The sequence below is a fragment of the Penicillium crustosum genome (genome assembly GCF_028827405.1).
Source record: "Penicillium crustosum strain IBT 35664 chromosome Unknown utg000001l_segment0_segment0, whole genome shotgun sequence".
Lineage (NCBI taxonomy): Eukaryota > Fungi > Ascomycota > Eurotiomycetes > Eurotiales > Aspergillaceae > Penicillium > Penicillium crustosum.
Genome location: NW_026623122.1, coordinates 1,605,506 through 1,623,612, shown reverse-complemented (window position 1 = coordinate 1,623,612; position 18,107 = coordinate 1,605,506). Strand labels below are relative to the sequence as shown.

The following is an 18,107-nucleotide window of genomic DNA, read 5'->3' as shown; positions in this document are numbered from 1 at the left end:
GAAGAATTAGTGAGATGAGGACAAGGTAGGAGGATACACCAAGCCCCCCTACCCGGTAGTCGAAACAAACAAGGAAAACTATACATGGATAGAGGTATGAGGACATCCCGTTCGTGTGTATGCGGATGTCCATTTGTATGAAGAAACCAGCTAGAGAGAAAAAAAAAAAAGATTGCGCAGGCGATGCGTATGCAGCCCAAAATAACAAATATATATCCATATGACCAAAAAAGATCCACAAAGAAAAGAAAAAAATAGGCACCGGAGCCTAAAGACCTCTGGAATGAAGTGCAAGCTACCATGACAAGACAAGAAAGTGTAAGGGTGTGTCGGAGAGAAAAGACATGTTGCTATACGGGGTATTCAATGGGAGAGACAGAAATTCGAATCAAACAGATTGGGGAAAGATCATTCGAAGTGTGTAGTGGCTAACCAAGACATGGTGACCCATCCAAAAAAAAAGAAACATATCCGTCTTCATTCTTCATCCGGGGGCGTAACTGTGGCATCAGTGGCTGGTACTGCGTCTTCCGGTGTTGGAAACTGCGGACTCGAGAGCGAATCTAAGCTGTCGGGACTGCCGCTACCCCATGAATCTTCCCGCATGATTTGCGCGACACCTGGCAGGCTCGGCTTGGTTTCGGAGTGACCAGATTTATTAGCGGGGCGGGAGCTCGAGGGCGATGGGGGATCCACTTGTGATAGTTCTTTGCGGTGGCCACCTTGCATCGGACTAGCTGATGTATCAACAGGTGAGGCGGCACGAGGAGAGTCCATGAACCCGCGCCATTTGCGCCAGCCTTCAAAGTCAATCAAGGCTTGCATGCAGCCCCATTCTGTCACTTTCTGTTCAAGCCAAGGGAATCCAACAGGCTAGTTGAGAAGTGTTAGCATATTATTTGAGAGAAAGAAAAAAAGGGAAAGAAAAGAGTCGTAATAGGGAGCGAGACTTACCTTAGTCAAGAAATCGTTGCAGCCAGCAGCCAGTGCCTCATGTCGGTCACTTTGCAAACTGCTAGCTGTCAACGCGACGATAATGACCGGACTCCGGAATAGCGAGAGATCTGGCAAAGTGTCCTCTTCACTGACCGTACGGTGAAGGCCTGGTCTTCTGTCCGCGGCGGAGGTATTGGACGCGCGAAAGCGACCAGAGGCTGTCTTTGGGAAGACACCAATGCCATTTAAGCGCTCCAGGCGCCGGATCTCCTTGGTGGCTTCCAGACCGTTCATCACGGGTAGCTGAATATCCATCAGGACCAAATGGAATCCGCCTTGTCGCCATTTCCGCACTGCCTCTTCGCCGTTCATAGCACATTTCCAGCGCACCTTCAATCTTTTCATGAAGGCCTCCAAAAGCTTCTGGTTAATAATATTATCTTCCACAATGAGGACATTAATTGGCGGAACGGTGCCGTCAATCAACCCGCCAAACATAGCACCAGGAGAAGTGGCCGCTTTTGATTTTCGGACGACGCGTGGTGATGCAGTTGGCGGGGGAGTGTGTGATTTCACCTGCGGAGATTCTACCGGCGGTACTGCCACCGGGGGTGTAGGAATTGCGGGAGCAGCGGGAGCAGGGATAGGTTGGGAATGAGGAGTAGGGCCAGTTTCTATGGATGTCAGTGGCCATGCTGAGCAGGGTGAAGTTGATTGAGAACATACCTGTTATGCCGGGAGTTTGGGTGTTTTGGTTGTGAAGAATAGTGGGAGAATTTGTTTTGTGTCGCGTCAACGGAGGTCGTCGTGCCCTACGGCTCCCCGGTGATGGCAGCAAAGGAGCAACCCCGGTGTTGAGTATAGAAATTGACGGCGCACTAGGCGCTGCTGACGCAGCTCCGGAGTGTGAGGACGGAGTGCCCGCGTTCACATTGACCGGCGGCATGAGAGGGAAGTAATCGCCATGCTCGCCGGGTTCAGAGTGGTGGTGTTGGTAGATCGAATGGCGTGGCGATGGCTTTGGAGTCCGACGTGACGGGGCATCAATCACCAATGCCTCTTCGATTTTTTGTCCACCAGGGTAGTATGAATCGAGTATAGATGACAGGACTTCCTCCGGGCTCAAGAGGCGCTCACCGTGACCTGGTCGATTCGCACCCTCTCGCGGCGAAACCCGGATAGCGATATCGGGCGAGTCAAAGCTTCTCCCTAATGAGTTCCCGTATTTCATGATGACTTGGTCGCGTAGCTCATCTACCACCGCATCCTCCCTGCACGGCACCAAGGTGGCCGAGCCACCGGGCCGTTTGACCCAAATCCGACGTGTGACCATCTCGCGAGGAACGAGGGGAGTGAACCCACTGTCCTGATCTCCCGAAGAGAAAAGACTTGCCTCCAGTAGCCCACTGATCAAGTGTTGGTGTGTTGCTGGGAGAAGAGATTGACGACGGATCGCAAGGCTCGGGCGCTTGCTTGAGGAGGGAAAGTAGGAGGCAGAAGGTCGTCGATCATTCGTAGGCCGCTCAGGAACGGTATCTAGGGTCGGAGTCAATTGAGTCTCGGCTGGGATTGGAGTTTGAGCTTTCAAGTGTGTTGACTGGAAGGAGGTGCTATCGGAATGCTGAGGAGTCGATAACGGAGGGGTTCCAAAGGGAGACGGAGGGTCGCCCGAGATAGGAGTTGGCAACGAAGAATTGTATAGCTCGGTCGACGGCGTACAATTGCGAGTTCCTGTGTGATGAGGCTGTTCGGAAGGTGCAGAGACGGAGGAATCCCGTTCCTGATTGTCCTGGTTGGCCTGGTTGGCCCCTGATGGGATTTCCTCTATCTGACGGTCGCGAGAAGAAGCGATCTCCAAATTGGAAGATACGATGCTATAAGCTGGGGATTTGTTGGAGTCGAGAGGGCCCGAGGGGGGTTTTTGGTTGGAGTGGGCACTCGGATCCGCATCCGCTTTTGGAGATAATCGTCCAAGCAATTTCGCCTTCAGACGTGATATCCGTTCTGGCATCGTGGGGTCTTCATATCATTCTGGGGAGTGAAGTTGAAGAAAATCAGATTGTTGTTCTCTGTTCGGATAAGGATAATCTCGTACTTTTCGAACTTTTCCAATTTTTCCCAACTTTCCCCTGTAAATAAATATAGCATCAAATTGTCCCAAGAGACAAATCAAAGGTCAAAGAGGTTGAGAGGGGAGAACTGTGACACCTTTGGGCACAGTCACGTTAGTTGCTGATCTCCCGGCTAAAAAACAAAGCTATGGCCTTTTTAAGGCTAATGCTGGACCTACAAGGATTGGTTGGGGCATTTGGACTTTGGAGTTCAATAGATATACCCAGTATATATATATCTCTCTCTCAAACTATTAGGCATCTAAATTGTGGGGGTTGTTTTTCAGTTAGGCGAAAAGGTACACACATAGATATAGAGAGCTAAAATATAGTCTACATAAGAGCCTTCAGCTTGTAGATAGCAGGTTTATTGCAGAACCCCCAAGGATCGCTAGATTTGACTCGAAACTAACATCCAGACAGCGTTAGGTCAAAACCAAGACAATCTGATTCATATCCAACATGAATGGTTGAGAATCGGTTGAACCCATCCACATATAGCCACTACACCAAATGGCCTAAGTGACACGCCCCGAGAGTGCCAAATGAAGAATTTGTAAAAAAAATTTAGAATCTCAAATGAAGACAAGGAAAAATTTAAAAAAAAGCTCAACGGTCGAAAAGCTAAGCCAGTTTGAGTTATGTGGGCTCAGGACTTTTTAAGCCAGACAGGAATGTACCTATCTATGTACGCCCGTCAGTATATCTTGCTTTGCTTCGTCTCTGACGCCCGTTATCTTTTCTTTTCTTTACTTTACTTCGTCTCTGACACCCGTCAGTATCTCTTGCTTCTTCCTTTACTTCGTCTCTAATACCCGTCAGTATCTCTTGCTTCTTACTTTGCTTCGTCTCTGATACCCGTCAGTATCTCTTACTTTGCTTCATCTCTGACGCCCGTTAGTATTCTGTGTCACTTTGTCATATAGCCAAGCTAACCTGTTAGTCCATCATTACTATCATCGTCCGATATGGCACCACCAAAGTCAGCATCGTCCACCGCTACCGGGGCCCGCTCTCTCAGTGGATATCGAAATATCAACTTCGCCTCCCAAACCATCAATAACCTTGAAGGAGCAGCCAGTCGCCTTGCTGGATGTCTCCATTTGGTTATCGCCAAACGTCACTGTAGCTAAGTCAGACACCCTTCATGAAGACTCGAAGTTCGAGGCTTACAAGAAACTGGGAACTTAGTGGTTGCGTTTGACATGGCTAGATTACCGATCTGAGCTTGGCCTGTTACGCAAATAGAATTAATAGTGATCTCTTTAGGAGCAAGAGATATTTACCGTCCGCATAAAAGATAGGAAACTCATCGATATTTCTGCCATATGCATATAAACTCCACCGACCATTGGCCTGTCGCTTCTCCATTGGATGCGCCGAGCTAACTGCAAAGGTCGCAACGACCATAGCAAAGATAAGGGAAATCATGATTTGAAACTGATGCCAGGAAGCTTTTGGTTTGGTAGATATATTGCCGTCTATCAAAAGTTGGAAGCTTTTGAAATCGCCTTCTATATATCTACGCCCCCGAGGGGGGCTTCCCTGAAAGCCCAGTGGGACGAACTCAGGGCTAGCTTGGTAAGCTGAGCCATATATCCATGAATGGTATCGTTTTAACAGAACTTCTCGCTTGGATATTTTACGAATCCTTGCTCTTGTCATCCTGTGCTGCCTATCCTATATACCCTGAAACCACACTGCTTAATTAAAAATCCCTTCCAAGGCTGACCTAGCTGAACAGACACTGCTCAGATGGGGCGCCTGGTTGCACTATACAATCTCACGGATTGAGTCAGATCTAAGATTAGCTTGCCATCATCCCTGGCCCATTTGTCTCTGAGTAATCACGAGAGTTATGTCCACGGGGCAAAGCCTCGAGTTACCCTCATGTCACCCAACCTGGCCTCCAGGGCTTTTCACACCCAGGATGGATAACCAGACACACGAGATCGAGGACTCTGCATCGGGTACCTGAAAAGGAAAGTATCTGATCACGATAATGTATGGCCCACGTGAATGTGGTGCTACAGATTGGAGCGGCACACAGGGGCTTAGGTTAGATGGCTAGACACCATGGAAATATTTTGACTTCATCACATTAATTTTTAACGAAACATATTGTCTTGCTATTCAAGTATGAATCATTGGGACATGTCCACTTACACAATTTATTCGTGACAGACACGAAGCTTGCCTGACGTTAAAATTGAGCTGGAGGGCCTTAGCTCCCTCATGGCTTGATAAATCGCTTTCGCTATTCATATCTGAATCACTGAGATATGCTCCCGAGGTCACTTGAACAATCTATTTGGAGCAAACACGAAGTCTTGCCCCATGCTGAAACAAACCCAGAGGGCCTTGACTGCCGCCTAGGCTATTATTTCTGCTTTCATCTGTTGGAGATGACAATGTGCTAGCATCCCCTAGCAATGTACGAGACAAAGTACGAGCTGGACTGCCTTGGAGTCAGAAGAGGTGTTCGTAGGAGATCTGCTTGAGCCTCTAAGGGAGGTATATAAATTCCTTCCATGACTTGGTGGAATAGGTACTACTAACCATCCTGCTAGAAGGCAGATACAAACAGTATTCTTTCGAGAGCTTGATACCGAGTCATCATGAGATTTTCATTCATTATCATCTTGGCCAATTTATTTGGTGTTGGCATTGCTTATCCTAATTACCCCCACAAACCATCGACAACGCTGCGACCAATTGCCACAAGATCGTGGGTGCCCAATCTTCATAGAGCTACTGGGAATCCATGTGCAGGAAATACTCCTAGCGACAGATCTGTCTGGTGCGATTACAGCATCGACACAGACTATGAAAATGTCGTCCCGGACACGGGTGTTACGCGCGAGTACTGGTTTGAGGTTAAAGAGGTCACAATATCTCCCGACGGATTTATGCCTCCACGTTTAGCCATGACCATCAACGGCACCTTGCCTGGCCCACCTCTTGTTGCAGACTGGGGTGACTGGGTCGTCGTCCACGTCACCAACCATCTGTACCAGGCAATGAATGGTTCGAGTATTCACTGGCATGGTATTCGTCAGAACTATACAAATCCCAATGATGGTGTTCCCTCCATCACCCAGTGTCCTATTGCTCCTGGCTCTACTATGACCTATAGATGGCGAGCTGGCCAGTATGGATCCTCGTGGTATCACTCTCATATTGGTCTGCAAGCCTGGGAAGGTGTATTTGGTGCTATCATTATCAATGGACCGGCAACTGCAAATTATGATGTGGACAAGGGTGCATTATTTCTAAGTGATTGGACACATGAGACTGTCGACCAACTGCACCAAGATGTCCAACTACGTGGCCCTGTCAAAAAGTTGTCAAATGGACTCATCAATGGCAAGAATGTCTATGGAAACAGTACAAATACTACTGGGTCTCCTTTCCACATGAAAGTGGAAAAAGGTAAATCCTACCGGTTGCGACTCGTGAATCCTTCTATCGATACACATTGGAAGTTTACTATTGATAACCACACAATGACCGTCATTGCAATGGATCTTGTTCCTATAAAACCATTTGCCACGAAAGTGATTAGTCTTGGAATGGGTTCGTCTCTTAGCCTCCATTGCTCCAAACATACAAATCCAGCTAATGTTTTATATGTAGGTCAACGATATGATGTTATCATCACAGCCAACCAGGAATCCGTAGCTGAATCCTTCTGGATGAGAGCTATACCAGCCGATAAATGTTCACAAAATGAAATGGCCGACAACATTCGAGGCATTGTTTACTATGGCAACACACCCAAACAACCGCGCACGCAGTCGTTCACCTTCACAGACGTAAATCTATGTGAAGACGAAATTTTGACGAATCTAGTTCCGCACGTCCCAAAAAACGTCGATCCACCAGTTTCACCGGTTTGGGATAAAAACGTAACAGTCAGTAATACCAAAAACGCAGAGAATTTCTTCCGCTGGCGGTTCAACTCCACCTCCATGAACGTGAGCTGGGAGAACCCGACCCTGATGCAAGTCTACCACAACGAACTGAGCTTCTCTAATTCAAGTGGCGTGATTGAGTTACCCTTCAAGGACAAATGGATATATCTCTTCATCCAAAACACTGCCGTGACTCATCCCATCCATCTTCATGGCCACGACTTCTCCATCTTGGCGCAAGGACAGCCTGGACCTGGGACACCTCGGTGGGATGGTTCTATCATTACGGAGAATCCCCCGCGTCGAGATACGGCCGTGTTGGCTGGGAATGGGTGGCTGCTTCTTGCCTTCAAGACGAATAACCCCGGCGCGTGGTTGATGCACTGTCATATTGGATGGCATGTTGACGAGGGTTTGGCGTTACAGTTCATTGAGCGGCATGACGAGATTCGGGATCTCGTTGATTATACTCTGTTTAATGAGAATTGTATGGCATGGGATAAATATGTCCAGTCGCAGAATATTGTGCAGGAAGACTCGGGAGTCTGAGATACGGTGTTTATGTGTTAGATGATGATGTGGATATGACAAAGTGGATGTATTAAATATATATAGATTGCGGTGGTGGCAACGACTTGTTTTTATATGACTGTCTTGTATTTTTTCAATATTACATTTTCAATATCACCTTGATTTCTACCCCAATTTACTCTCAGTTCACTTTCGATGTTATAATCTCAAAGTGTAAGGCCTCATTTAAGGAAGGCACGCCATTCTACAAAAGCTCTTTTCGCCCTGCTCTCGAACTTCTCTTCTTATTTTTTCCCATTCAGCCTTAAAAGCTTCTTCTTTATGTGGAACGGAAGTACTGGCCGTATGTGATGGTAGCATTTCATATGAGATAGAAACGCTAGCTATGAAGAGGGACTAGTTGCAAGAGCAACAGGAATAATGCCCTTTTCAATATCCCCTGTTTCTTGTGTATCATTCCTCCTCAGTAGAAGCAAATCATCAATGCTTTTCCCTGAATCTTTTGCTTCCTTGCGTAACTTGCGATAGCGGATTCGCCAGGAAATATGGCTAATATATATCCCTGCCTCGAGAACTACCACTAAAACATACATAATCCCCCCCTAGTATGTCGAATGAGCCTTGTGCCGCTATAATGGAAGTGTGTCAGCCATATTGTTAAGATATTTCCAGGATATAGAGCAACCCCTACCCAATGCAAAGAGAGAAAATAGTCCGCCCAAGGTGTCGATGGAAAGGAAGACCCAATCTACTAACGTCAGCAGTTGCACATCAAGCGCTGCAATCCATACGAAAACTGACTAAAACCAATAACGCGCCCATCTCTCTTCCATAATTCAAAATAAGGTGGCAGCAGCCCTGCAGTGAGTAGAATGGCGGCTGTCACCCCAACCACGATGTCGGGCCATGTCACACCATTGTTATATGGTATCTGTCAAGTTTGATTAGAAGGTATATTTTTCAGAAAATGATAGAAAGAAAAAAGGGTCATACTCTCAATGTCAGGATGAGAAGAGCCTCTAATCCTCCAAATAAAACAACCGTGCCCAAGCATACCAGGATAGCCTTAGTCTTGCTATATTTACTATTCAAATTGAAGAATAAAGATCAGTAATGCGAACAAAATGACTTCATGTACTCAGTCAAACCAGAAGAATGGAACAAAGTCCAACTCACTGGTTATAATAGAGAACCTGGCTCCAACTAATAAGAGAAAAGAATCCGAAGATCTGAGGCTGAATCTGCAAGGGGATATTGACTTGCTATAGTAAAAATCGTAGAGATATCGGTTAGCGATGTGCAGAGAGAAAGAAAGAAAGAAAGAAAGAAAGAAAGAAACATCGAAGATGTTTAATTTAATTCAATTCACCTGTAGAATTAGATATGCACCCATTGGAACCGAGCCTGTATAGAGCATAATGATAAGCAACCCTAATTTCAACCTTGAAGCTTTCTGTTCTTTTTCCTCCTTCCTCCTTCCTCCTTCCTCTTTTGGGTGAATATTCTCTGCATATCAAGAGAGCCTAAAGATAACCGAAGCCCTCAACCACACGAAATAAAGAAATAGAGGCAAACTTACAGCTTGCCCAGAGAAACATCATCGCCGCAGGAAACCCCTCTGTATTTTTACGGCGCCAGTTATACCATATCTGTGGTATGAGCTGGATGCACCAGAGAACTGTCCCGATGGTCCCGAGGACGTTCGATGCCAATGTGATATTATCTTCTGAGGACATTGTTGAATCATGCGTATGATAGAGAGTTTTCCAGTCAACGATATCACCGATTGCAGTGCCTGCACAATTAATCCAATAAAGATAAAAACTGCCAGTGTATAGAGTAGATATCCAATATAGCAACCAGACTCGACAAGGTGAGCTAGTACGTATACTGAGCTACCAACCCACAAAGCCAAGAGCTAGCACGCAAAACAGCGGAAATATAATCGGAGATATGATTGCGAACCAGCGAGAGGATCCAGTTCCCTTCTTATGCACATAGTAGCGCAGCGGGTGAGCACCGATCCTCCACACGAGCCAGTCAAGGCTCAGCAACAAACGCAAAAGGATGCAGGCAAATATCGAGATGGGAGTGGATATTTAAAGCCCTGCTGTTTGTTGGTGGAAATGAACATGCAGAATGCACAGTGATAAGTACGATGCAGAATAAACCAAGACCAGGCTAAGAAATGACAAGGGGAAAAGAGAAAGCTTGGGAGAGCGCAATGCAGCGGTGAAGTCTTGACGTTTAACGCAGGACTTGGCTGGTCTAGTCGATGGATCTTCGCGATTAGTGCATTGACCTATGGGGGAGGGGAACATTTTTCCTACTTCGTCTGTCGGGGTTGAGTGGGGTGGTTTAGTCTACCTGGAAAGATAGAGAGAATAAGCATCAGGAGAGGAAATGGTATGTTGTTACTAGAGATATATATACTGATTCCCAATAGACAGCTTCGTTTGCTGGATATAAATATCCCCGCTTTGGGTCGAGCAAGAACTGCAGAATTTGGGCTCGAGTAGAACAAGCCTATTAGGAGAGGGGAAGATCTATGCTTATGAGCTAAGACTAGATGGGCTAAAATATACAGCGTTGTTCCTTTTCTGCATTGCATTTGTATTTTGTCTCGAGTTGATTGCACGAAACTCATATCCACCAAGCCCGTGGGGACGGGGGCGGGCAGGTATAGAAGTTGGCAATATTATAATTAATACAAAGTTGAGCAGGGAAATATGGATCTAATAATTACTTATAGACCAAAACTATGTAAATATCCATAGATACAATACCCTCTAGGGCGATGTGCCACTGTTCATCAATTCTCCGGCGCACATACCACACGTGGCTCCCGCCCCCGCCTATGTGAGGACGTGCACTCTTCACTATCCCGAGGTCAAAAATGGAACAACCAGCCTTTATCTTCTTGAATGCAACAGGATCTAGTCTCTCCCCACCGGCTGCGAAGCGAATGAGGGCACATATCACCAAAACCAACTTCGCCAAACGCCGCCAACATGCTCACCTAACCGGATCAGAACAAAAAGAACAGAGAAAGCATCAATCACAGCAGTTGAAAGAGAGCGAAAAGCCTAAAAGTAACCAGCTCACTACATCATTGCCGCCTAAATCCACCAGCTCCGAGTTAGCTCGTGATGCAACAGCTTGTAAGTGTAGAAGATCAAGAGCTATAGAGCATTAGCTCACAGTCGACAGTCCACAGGCTCCAAGAACTAGTCTTCCTGGAAGGCAGGCACTCTCCGGGCAGTGCAAGTGAAGCAGCATGGTTTAATCTTATTGCCTCGGACCCGGTGCTAACCGAAGCGTCACTGGCGGTAGCGGTACGGCACTGGTCACCCGATAATGCATGGCAATTGAAAGCATGTCGGCATTCATATGCAGCAGTCCATCTTATCAAGCAACGAATCACGTCTACGGGTACTCGGACAGACGGTGTCCTCGGCGCAGTTACCACTTTGGCGTTCGGGGCGACTCTAGAACAGGATGATGTGGCCTGGAATGTTCACATAATTGGTCTTGCACATATGATCAAAGATAGAAAATATCGTGCGATGACCCCGCCGCCATCTTGGATGACAGATCTGGTTGTCCAGTAAGTTGCATGCACACTTGGTCCTTAGATGATGCCCACGGCTGACCATGTTCCATAGGGATTCCGTCAACGCCATCTTCAATTTCCCACGACTATATCATGAGCGCATTCTCGAGGCTATGATCGATTACAATGATCAGAGGATCCTTAGACTAAAAGGAATATGTGATAGTGTGATCCAGCTACAGAAGATGATCGACTCCCATCATCAGCACCAATTTGATGCGACTTTGGTGGCACGAGAGATCGAAGAGCCACTAGCCCAGCTGCATTACAAAGTACGAGCTCTCCGAGCTATTGACGATGTATACGTCCAGGCCACCGCGCGAGCAATCGAACTAGTACTCTATCTCCTCTGGCCCTCGAAGTCGGGAGCTTACTTAACCCTTCTTGCGGAGGAGTTGAAAGAAGCAATATGTCGATTTCCGATCAAAGGCTGCTCCTACATGAATTTGACTTCCTTTCCGCTGATGATTGGAGCCATTGCCGCCGACGAAAACTCGCTCGCGAGGGCATGGTTTGTCGACCGATTGGCCCGGGAAGTGCGGGCGATGCAGTTACGCGGTTGGAATAGACCACTCAGCCTCTTACAAAACAAGTATTATAATACTAATACCAGTCTTATGGGGCGATTCAAATCTCTCTGGCATGAGTTACACTATGTCGCTAACGACCTTGACGATTGAACGAAGAATTGATATTAAAGTATGATCGACCACAACATGGATTTGCGCCCGTTTACCTCTGATACAATCGCAAGAATTTAGTCCCAAGGAGCTTATGCTGCGTTGTCGGTAAATGGACCGAATGCCCCCGCAACCAATCACCCTAAAACGCCACTCAATTCTGATTTTCCTAATTGGGAAAATCAGATTTCAATTAGGAAAATCAGATCTGAAGTTGTTTGAAATCAAACAAGAACCTTCTCGTTCTTCCAGGAGTACTTAAATAACGTCCTTGAGTCTCTCGGACTTCGATATCCTCTTCTATCACCACTACAATCAATCCCCTTCATTTCCTCAAGACCACCACGACGAGTTGAAAAATGGCCAGACAATGGGTTTTAACAGGCCAAGAAGGCTTCGAGACCTCTCTGGAGTACCAACAGGACGTTAAGATACCCTCAATTCACGAATTGGGTCCCCACGATGTTCTCGTTCGCATGCATGCAGCGAGTTTGAACTATCGTGAACTAGTCATCGCAGGTCCTATGGTATGTATGCCTGGAATCCCAAAACGCCATGTTATAATTATATAATCTAACATTGTCTAGGGCATAAATGGACCAATCACGCCACCAGTGGTTCCAGGCTGTGACGGCGCTGGCATAGTCGAAGGCATTGGATCATCTGTCCATGATTTCCATCTAGGCGATCGCGTACTCACGCACGTCTCCGCTAAATTCGTCGAATCTCGTGGAGACGATGCACTGGCGGGCATTGCCGATGTTGCAGCCTGCCTCGGCCAAGGATCTGATGGCACGCTTCGATCCCATGGTGTTTTCTCTGACGCGGGTCTTGTCCACGCGCCCAAGTCTCTCGACTGGCTTCCTGCCGCAACCTTGACTTGCACCTGGACTACCGCGTGGAATGCCCTGTTCGGTTTGAAGGGCCGGGAAGCCGGACCGGGCTCGTGGGTGCTTGTTCAGGGTACCGGCGGGGTTAGTATTGCAGCTCTGCAGCTCGCTGTCGCAGTGGGTGCGACTGTGATCGCGACTACGTCGTCTGAGGAGAAAGCGGCTCGTCTAAAGACGTTGGGTGCCACGCACGTTATCAATTACCTGACCAATTCGAAAAGCTGGGGCGAGGAAGCCCGAGGTTTGACCCCTGGTGGAAGAGGCGTGGATTTTGTTATTGATGTCGGTGGTAATGAAACACTACCTAATTCCCTGGCGGCGGTGCGTGTGGATGGAATTGTTCTAGTCGTTGGTCAAGTTGGGGAGTCCAGTGTTGATGCTGTGCCTATGTTCGCCGCTCTGCTGCATACATGCATTGTTCGTGGTATTCTGGCTGCCAGTCGCAACCAATTTCGGGAGTTGATTCGCTTCATTGACGAGCACGAGATTGTGCCGGCGGTCGATGATGTGGTGTTCGAGTTGGCTGAGGCAAAGAGCGCATACAGGCGCCTCAAGGAAAAGAAACACTTTGCTAAAGTTTTGATCAAGATTGATTGACCATCTAAATCGGGCTGTCTCAATTCTGTTATATAGGAAGATCCCTCCTTACAGTGAAAGAGTGGATAGGGAAAATGTCAATTTACTTCCGCTTCCCAAGGTCACCGTTAATTACTCACCGTTAATTACATCCCCCTTCGGGATATCCATATCCACTCCTTCCCCACCACCCCCGCTTTGATTTGACATATCTCATGCCTTACTCCGTATAGCGAGATTAAATAGGGCTATTTTATAGACCTAAATGGGGGAGGCCCAAAAAGGGGTGTTCTAGAACATGGAAGGCCCCACGGGGTGTCCAACCTTGGAAGTGGATTTGACAAATTACGTAGACGCATACGTACATCCATATAGCCCTAGAAAGCACAAAGTGTAGTGAATTGTACTGTTCTAGAGTCAAGACATCGCTATCCTAATGTATAGATACCATCTCACATATTTATCTTTTCATGTAGAAAAGTCGTTCATCAAGATCAACAGACCCTAATTCTAAACTCGATTCCAACATGATAATGGAGAATAGCGCCTCAACCATGAAGGAGCATAAAGGAAAGACACGGGACAACCACCCGCTAGAGTAAAAGCAAAATAAACCCCAAATCACAAAAAAATAAAAACGTACCAAGAAGAGAAAGGACATACAACACAGAAAAAGGAGGCCATCAAGACATCACGTTAAAAGGAACCAAAAAAAATACACACACATCGAGGTTGGATCCGAAGGGTATCAAGGGGAAGGGAAACATATTTTGCGACGGGAAAAATGACAAGAAACTCGGACAAACAGAAAGAAAAAAGACATCATGCATACGGACCAAAGATCACAGAAGGATCAAATAGTTCGAGGGCGCAATGCCAGTATCTCCATTTTGCTTCCGAGCCTGCCACCATCGGCCGCTCACATCGGATACTTCCAAGATCTCGTGCTTGGCGAAACTGATTTCATTGGCATCTTCCGGGTTGGCGTCATATGAGTAGATCGCCTTGGCCCGGTAAGGGTAGTCTGTTGGCTGGGGTACTTCGCCCACTTCTTGCTCGCCATTACCCTGAGTCGTGGGGTTGGGGGTACCGAAACGAGGCGCAGAGGATGATCGTTCGGCGCCGGGCGCGCCACCGGGGTATCCGGAGACGGGGGACGAAGTCTCGAAACCGCCTAGTTGGGCAGAGGTGTACATCTGCGGAGTGTTGTTGGTCGCCATGGTATCTGGGCGGGCGCCGAATGCGCTGGACATGGGGCGGCTACCGCGGTAGGAGGGCTCGGCCGGCTGTTCCTTGTTCAGGGCGAAAGAGTCGATGAAGCCGCGGTGGGTGGCCTGGGGTGTGGAGCCGAAGTAGAAGATCCAGATGATGATGACCATGGAAAGTAGAATGAAGCCTGCGCCGGCGGCTTGCATGGAGGCTTGTTTTCCGTAGATCAGATTGTTTGCGCTCGTGGATGATAGGACGAGGCCACAAGCAAGGTAACCGACGATCTGGAAATATTGTCAGTATTAGAGCCTCGTAGTATTTCTGCATTGAAGAGGCATCATACCGCGACGCCATAAACATGGCCCGTGTCAGTGCCAAAAGTCGTGATGAGGCCCACAATGACACAAAACATGTATGAGATGGCCCACCATGAGTAATTGGGATATTCGGTTTGGATATCGGCAATGATAGATGAGATGAAAGCAATGAGCCATGCCAGCTAAAATTCTATGTTAGTTGATGTCGGGTCACGTAGGAGAAAGTCGAACGAACAATTGAAATCGAGACGGTCATGAGCGCGAACGGATCGCCTAGGATGTTGCTAGGCCTGAATTTGGCCATTTTGTTGGATTTATTGGGTTAGGTTGTGGAATAGAATTGATATGATAATGGTCGGGGGAAAAAAAAGAGAAGGGCGATGAGCGACGTCGTTGTATATAAGAGTTGTTTGTTGATTGTTGGGTCCTGAACGAGGCGGACGGGAAGGAGTGACTGTGGTTAGTTAGTGTGGGAACGACAGATGTGCATTGAAATGTGCCAATGAAATTATGCGACAGATATAAAAAGGAAAAGCGCAAGATTATACAACATAGGAAGATATGTAGGATTAAAGTACCTGGCTAAAACCGAAGTGGGTTCAGAGACAATTCGTGGGGGTGAAGAGGTTGGGAGTCAAAAGAAAGAAGGGTCCCCTTACAGAGAGGCAAAAACAGCACCAGGCTGGGGGTAAAGGGAATAAGAGATAGAATCTGTTTAAAAAAAGAAAAAGAAAAAAAGAGTGGATAAGATTGAAAGTTGAAAGAGAAGAGAGAGAGAGGAGAAGATAATGGAAAAGGAGGAAAAGTGGCAGATACGTGGAGTCCGGCCCCCCCCTGGAAATCGACGGTCTCGATTCTTTTTGGAAATTAAGGAAATTAAAGAATTTCAATGTTGGAAATTACAGTAGATCATTAGAATGTAATCTTCAAAATGAATTAGAACAATCTTAACTGTTTAAATTACTTTATATTTCTATTCCCTATTTTATTTCGAAACATAAAACAATATCAATGGACTCGATTTTGGCGTAAACCTTTGGAATCTATAAATATCCGGTAATATCTTAGTCACCTCCGCTTTGTGCCCTCGGGCCAGGTACATGTCTCAGGTCATGCGAACTACAAGTTCCTGATGCCATAAAGTGCCAAATTTCTCATACATTTGGGGCTGTGGCGCAATTGGTAGCGCGTGCGACTCCAGTTCGCAAGGTTATCTGGTCGAGACGGGTCAGCCTCATCTTATTTTTTTGGTTCGGAACAAACGCCGTTTCATACTCTGGCCCCGGGGTGTTCCCTCAATTTGTGTCATTCTTCTCCTCTGAAGCCAAGTAATAAAGCTTTACATCACATGCATCCCCAAGGGCTCTTTCTCTTGCCTTTTCTCCAAGCTTTACGGTGAACGCACCCATTGGACATTGATTGCCGTGACGATGTACGTACGACCTTGTAGGGGCATATTTGCCAATTAGTGGGCACAAAAGATCAAGCCCTCGTTGCACTCCTCAATCTATATCTGATAGCCAAATATAGTGAAGCCGTCTAATACAAATTCATACCAATTGGTCTTAACGAAGAGCCGTTCGACCTGGCAAACTTTCTTCCCTGTATTTTCATCCCATAGAAGAATGCGAGGAATGCGAGTTGATCTCAACTTGGGCGTCAGGCCTAAGAGTACACCAGACCACAAACTTTCACTCTATCGGTTTGACAGACAGATGTTATTAGAGTATAACTATCTATGTATCTAAATGTCTTACTCCGGTGCTATCGAGACGGTCTCGGTATGTACTTCCGTACTCACATTTTAGTAGCTTTCTCTAGCTCTCTTCTTCACAAAGAAAAAAGCAACCCACGCGGTCTAGTGATGAGTGATTTCTTCTATCATAAAAACAGATAAAAACAAGTGAGGCTGACCCGTCTCGACCAGATAACCTTGCGAACTGGAGTCGCACGCGCTACCAATTGCGCCACAGCCCCATTTGGTGATGATCAGCACTCCATATATGATATGATAGTTGCTAAAACTCTGTTCGCTTCTCTCTTGGTACTTAGTGCGCCTCGGCAAACACAAAATTTCAAGAGAGTTGGAGATAACTACTAGCGCATGCGAATAAATAAGTACATATTGAGCCCGCCTCAACAGCACCGGAGTGAGACATTTAGATATATAGGTGGTTATACTCTAACTAACATCCGTTTGTCAAACTGATGGACTGGGAGCTTATAAAAATTAGGTGCCTGTGTGACTTTCCCATGCAAAGGGTACTTAGGCACCACACTCAATATTGTATAAATTTTATCAACCTTTTGAGTAGCTTCAGAGAGGGAGGAGCTTTAATATATAATGTAGGTCTCTTCGGTGATTTATTAGTATTAATTCTAGCTATCTAAGTGGAAGAACGGTAATATTTAAAAAGACACTATGCATAAAGATTATATACTTTATACTCCTTATATTCCTTACCAAAGCTTGATTGTTATGTGAATCGGACATTACGTTTATATTTTTTTCTTGTGTCTTTCTACTTATCTCGAGATAGGCAAATTTATATTATGCCTATGATGTGCCTAGGGATCTTTTGTGTTGGTACGTAAGTCATACAAAAGATCCGTACTAATTTTTAGATTTTGAGTTTCCTAGGGTGCACCGTGGTGGTTAGGGCTTGGCAGGGATAACTTATCATAAAAAGAAGTGGAAAAAAAAACAAGATGAGGCTGACCCGTCTCGACCAGATAACCTTGCGAACTGGAGTCGCACGCGCTACCAATTGCGCCACAGCCCCAAATGTATGAGAAATTTGGCACTTTATGGCTCCATGAATATTGAATTACTCCTTTAGATTTACGATTTGTATCCATGGATATGCATATACGTACATACTACCTACGGAGTAGGTAGGTACCTGTTCGCGCTAACCGTGGAACAACATATAAGCCATCCATAGATAGATAACCTAGTCACCAATTGCCGCATATCTCCACAAGATAGGAGGGAATATATACGCCGCTTTCTACAACCAGAGCTCGCGGGAGGCTCAGAATCTGGGGTAGATTAGCGCATTCCAATTGACTTTAGATGGAATGAAGAATGTGACAAACAATCCCCACATGCGAGATGGTGACACCCGATCTACTAGGATGGCCCTAGGGGGATAGCTGTGCGCACGCCACATTGGAAAGTATTTAAGTCCTGGGCTTAACTGAGCTACAGATGCAAATCTGGATACCAGAACACTTACATACGTATATATTCTGTAGATTGGATCGTGCTATACATATGTTAAAACTTAGGAATATTCCATCTGTACTATTCAAGCTCAAAACACCGTA

General features: G+C 46.4%; 7 protein-coding genes across 7 annotated transcripts; 4 read left to right on the top strand and 3 right to left on the bottom strand.

Moving 5' to 3' along the window:
* Positions 1-477: 477 nt before the first annotated feature.
* N7487_000624 (response regulator) lies at positions 478-2,947 on the bottom strand (the record flags this gene model as incomplete). The annotated part of the gene is made up of 3 exons (XM_056868372.1): positions 478-873; positions 955-1,610; positions 1,663-2,947. 3 exons carry the CDS (start codon positions 2,945-2,947, stop codon positions 478-480), a joined length of 2,337 nt encoding a protein of 778 aa, XP_056733156.1.
* A 1,083-nt stretch (positions 2,948-4,030) lies between these two features.
* On the bottom strand, positions 4,031-4,478 carry N7487_000623 (uncharacterized protein; the record flags this gene model as incomplete). Its single annotated transcript, XM_056868371.1, has 3 exons — positions 4,031-4,170; positions 4,221-4,280; positions 4,334-4,478. The coding sequence occupies 3 exons, from the start codon at positions 4,476-4,478 to the stop codon at positions 4,031-4,033; spliced, it is 345 nt and encodes a 114-aa protein (XP_056733155.1).
* A 1,187-nt stretch (positions 4,479-5,665) lies between these two features.
* On the top strand, positions 5,666-7,510 carry N7487_000622 (uncharacterized protein; the record flags this gene model as incomplete). Its single annotated transcript, XM_056868370.1, has 2 exons — positions 5,666-6,623; positions 6,684-7,510. 2 exons carry the CDS (start codon positions 5,666-5,668, stop codon positions 7,508-7,510), a joined length of 1,785 nt encoding a protein of 594 aa, XP_056733154.1.
* A 2,878-nt stretch (positions 7,511-10,388) lies between these two features.
* Positions 10,389-11,785, top strand: N7487_000621 (uncharacterized protein; the record flags this gene model as incomplete). Its single annotated transcript, XM_056868369.1, has 3 exons — positions 10,389-10,653; positions 10,724-11,099; positions 11,158-11,785. The coding sequence occupies 3 exons, from the start codon at positions 10,389-10,391 to the stop codon at positions 11,783-11,785; spliced, it is 1,269 nt and encodes a 422-aa protein (XP_056733153.1).
* A 359-nt stretch (positions 11,786-12,144) lies between these two features.
* Positions 12,145-13,272, top strand: N7487_000620 (zinc-dependent alcohol dehydrogenase family protein; the record flags this gene model as incomplete). The annotated part of the gene is made up of 2 exons (XM_056868368.1): positions 12,145-12,312; positions 12,373-13,272. The coding sequence occupies 2 exons, from the start codon at positions 12,145-12,147 to the stop codon at positions 13,270-13,272; spliced, it is 1,068 nt and encodes a 355-aa protein (XP_056733152.1).
* A 617-nt stretch (positions 13,273-13,889) lies between these two features.
* sho1 (osmosensor SHO1) lies at positions 13,890-15,546 on the bottom strand. Its single transcript, XM_056868367.1, has 4 exons — positions 15,356-15,546; positions 15,013-15,231; positions 14,804-14,959; positions 13,890-14,744 (listed from the first exon to the last, which is right to left on the bottom strand). Exons 2-4 carry the CDS (start codon positions 15,079-15,081, stop codon positions 14,094-14,096), a joined length of 876 nt encoding a protein of 291 aa, XP_056733151.1. The 5' UTR covers positions 15,082-15,231; positions 15,356-15,546; the 3' UTR covers positions 13,890-14,093.
* Positions 15,547-16,525: 979 nt separating this feature from the next.
* N7487_000618 (uncharacterized protein) lies at positions 16,526-17,570 on the top strand (the record flags this gene model as incomplete). Its single annotated transcript, XM_056868366.1, has 3 exons — positions 16,526-16,558; positions 16,671-16,759; positions 17,492-17,570. The coding sequence occupies 3 exons, from the start codon at positions 16,526-16,528 to the stop codon at positions 17,568-17,570; spliced, it is 201 nt and encodes a 66-aa protein (XP_056733150.1).
* Positions 17,571-18,107: the final 537 nt, after the last annotated feature.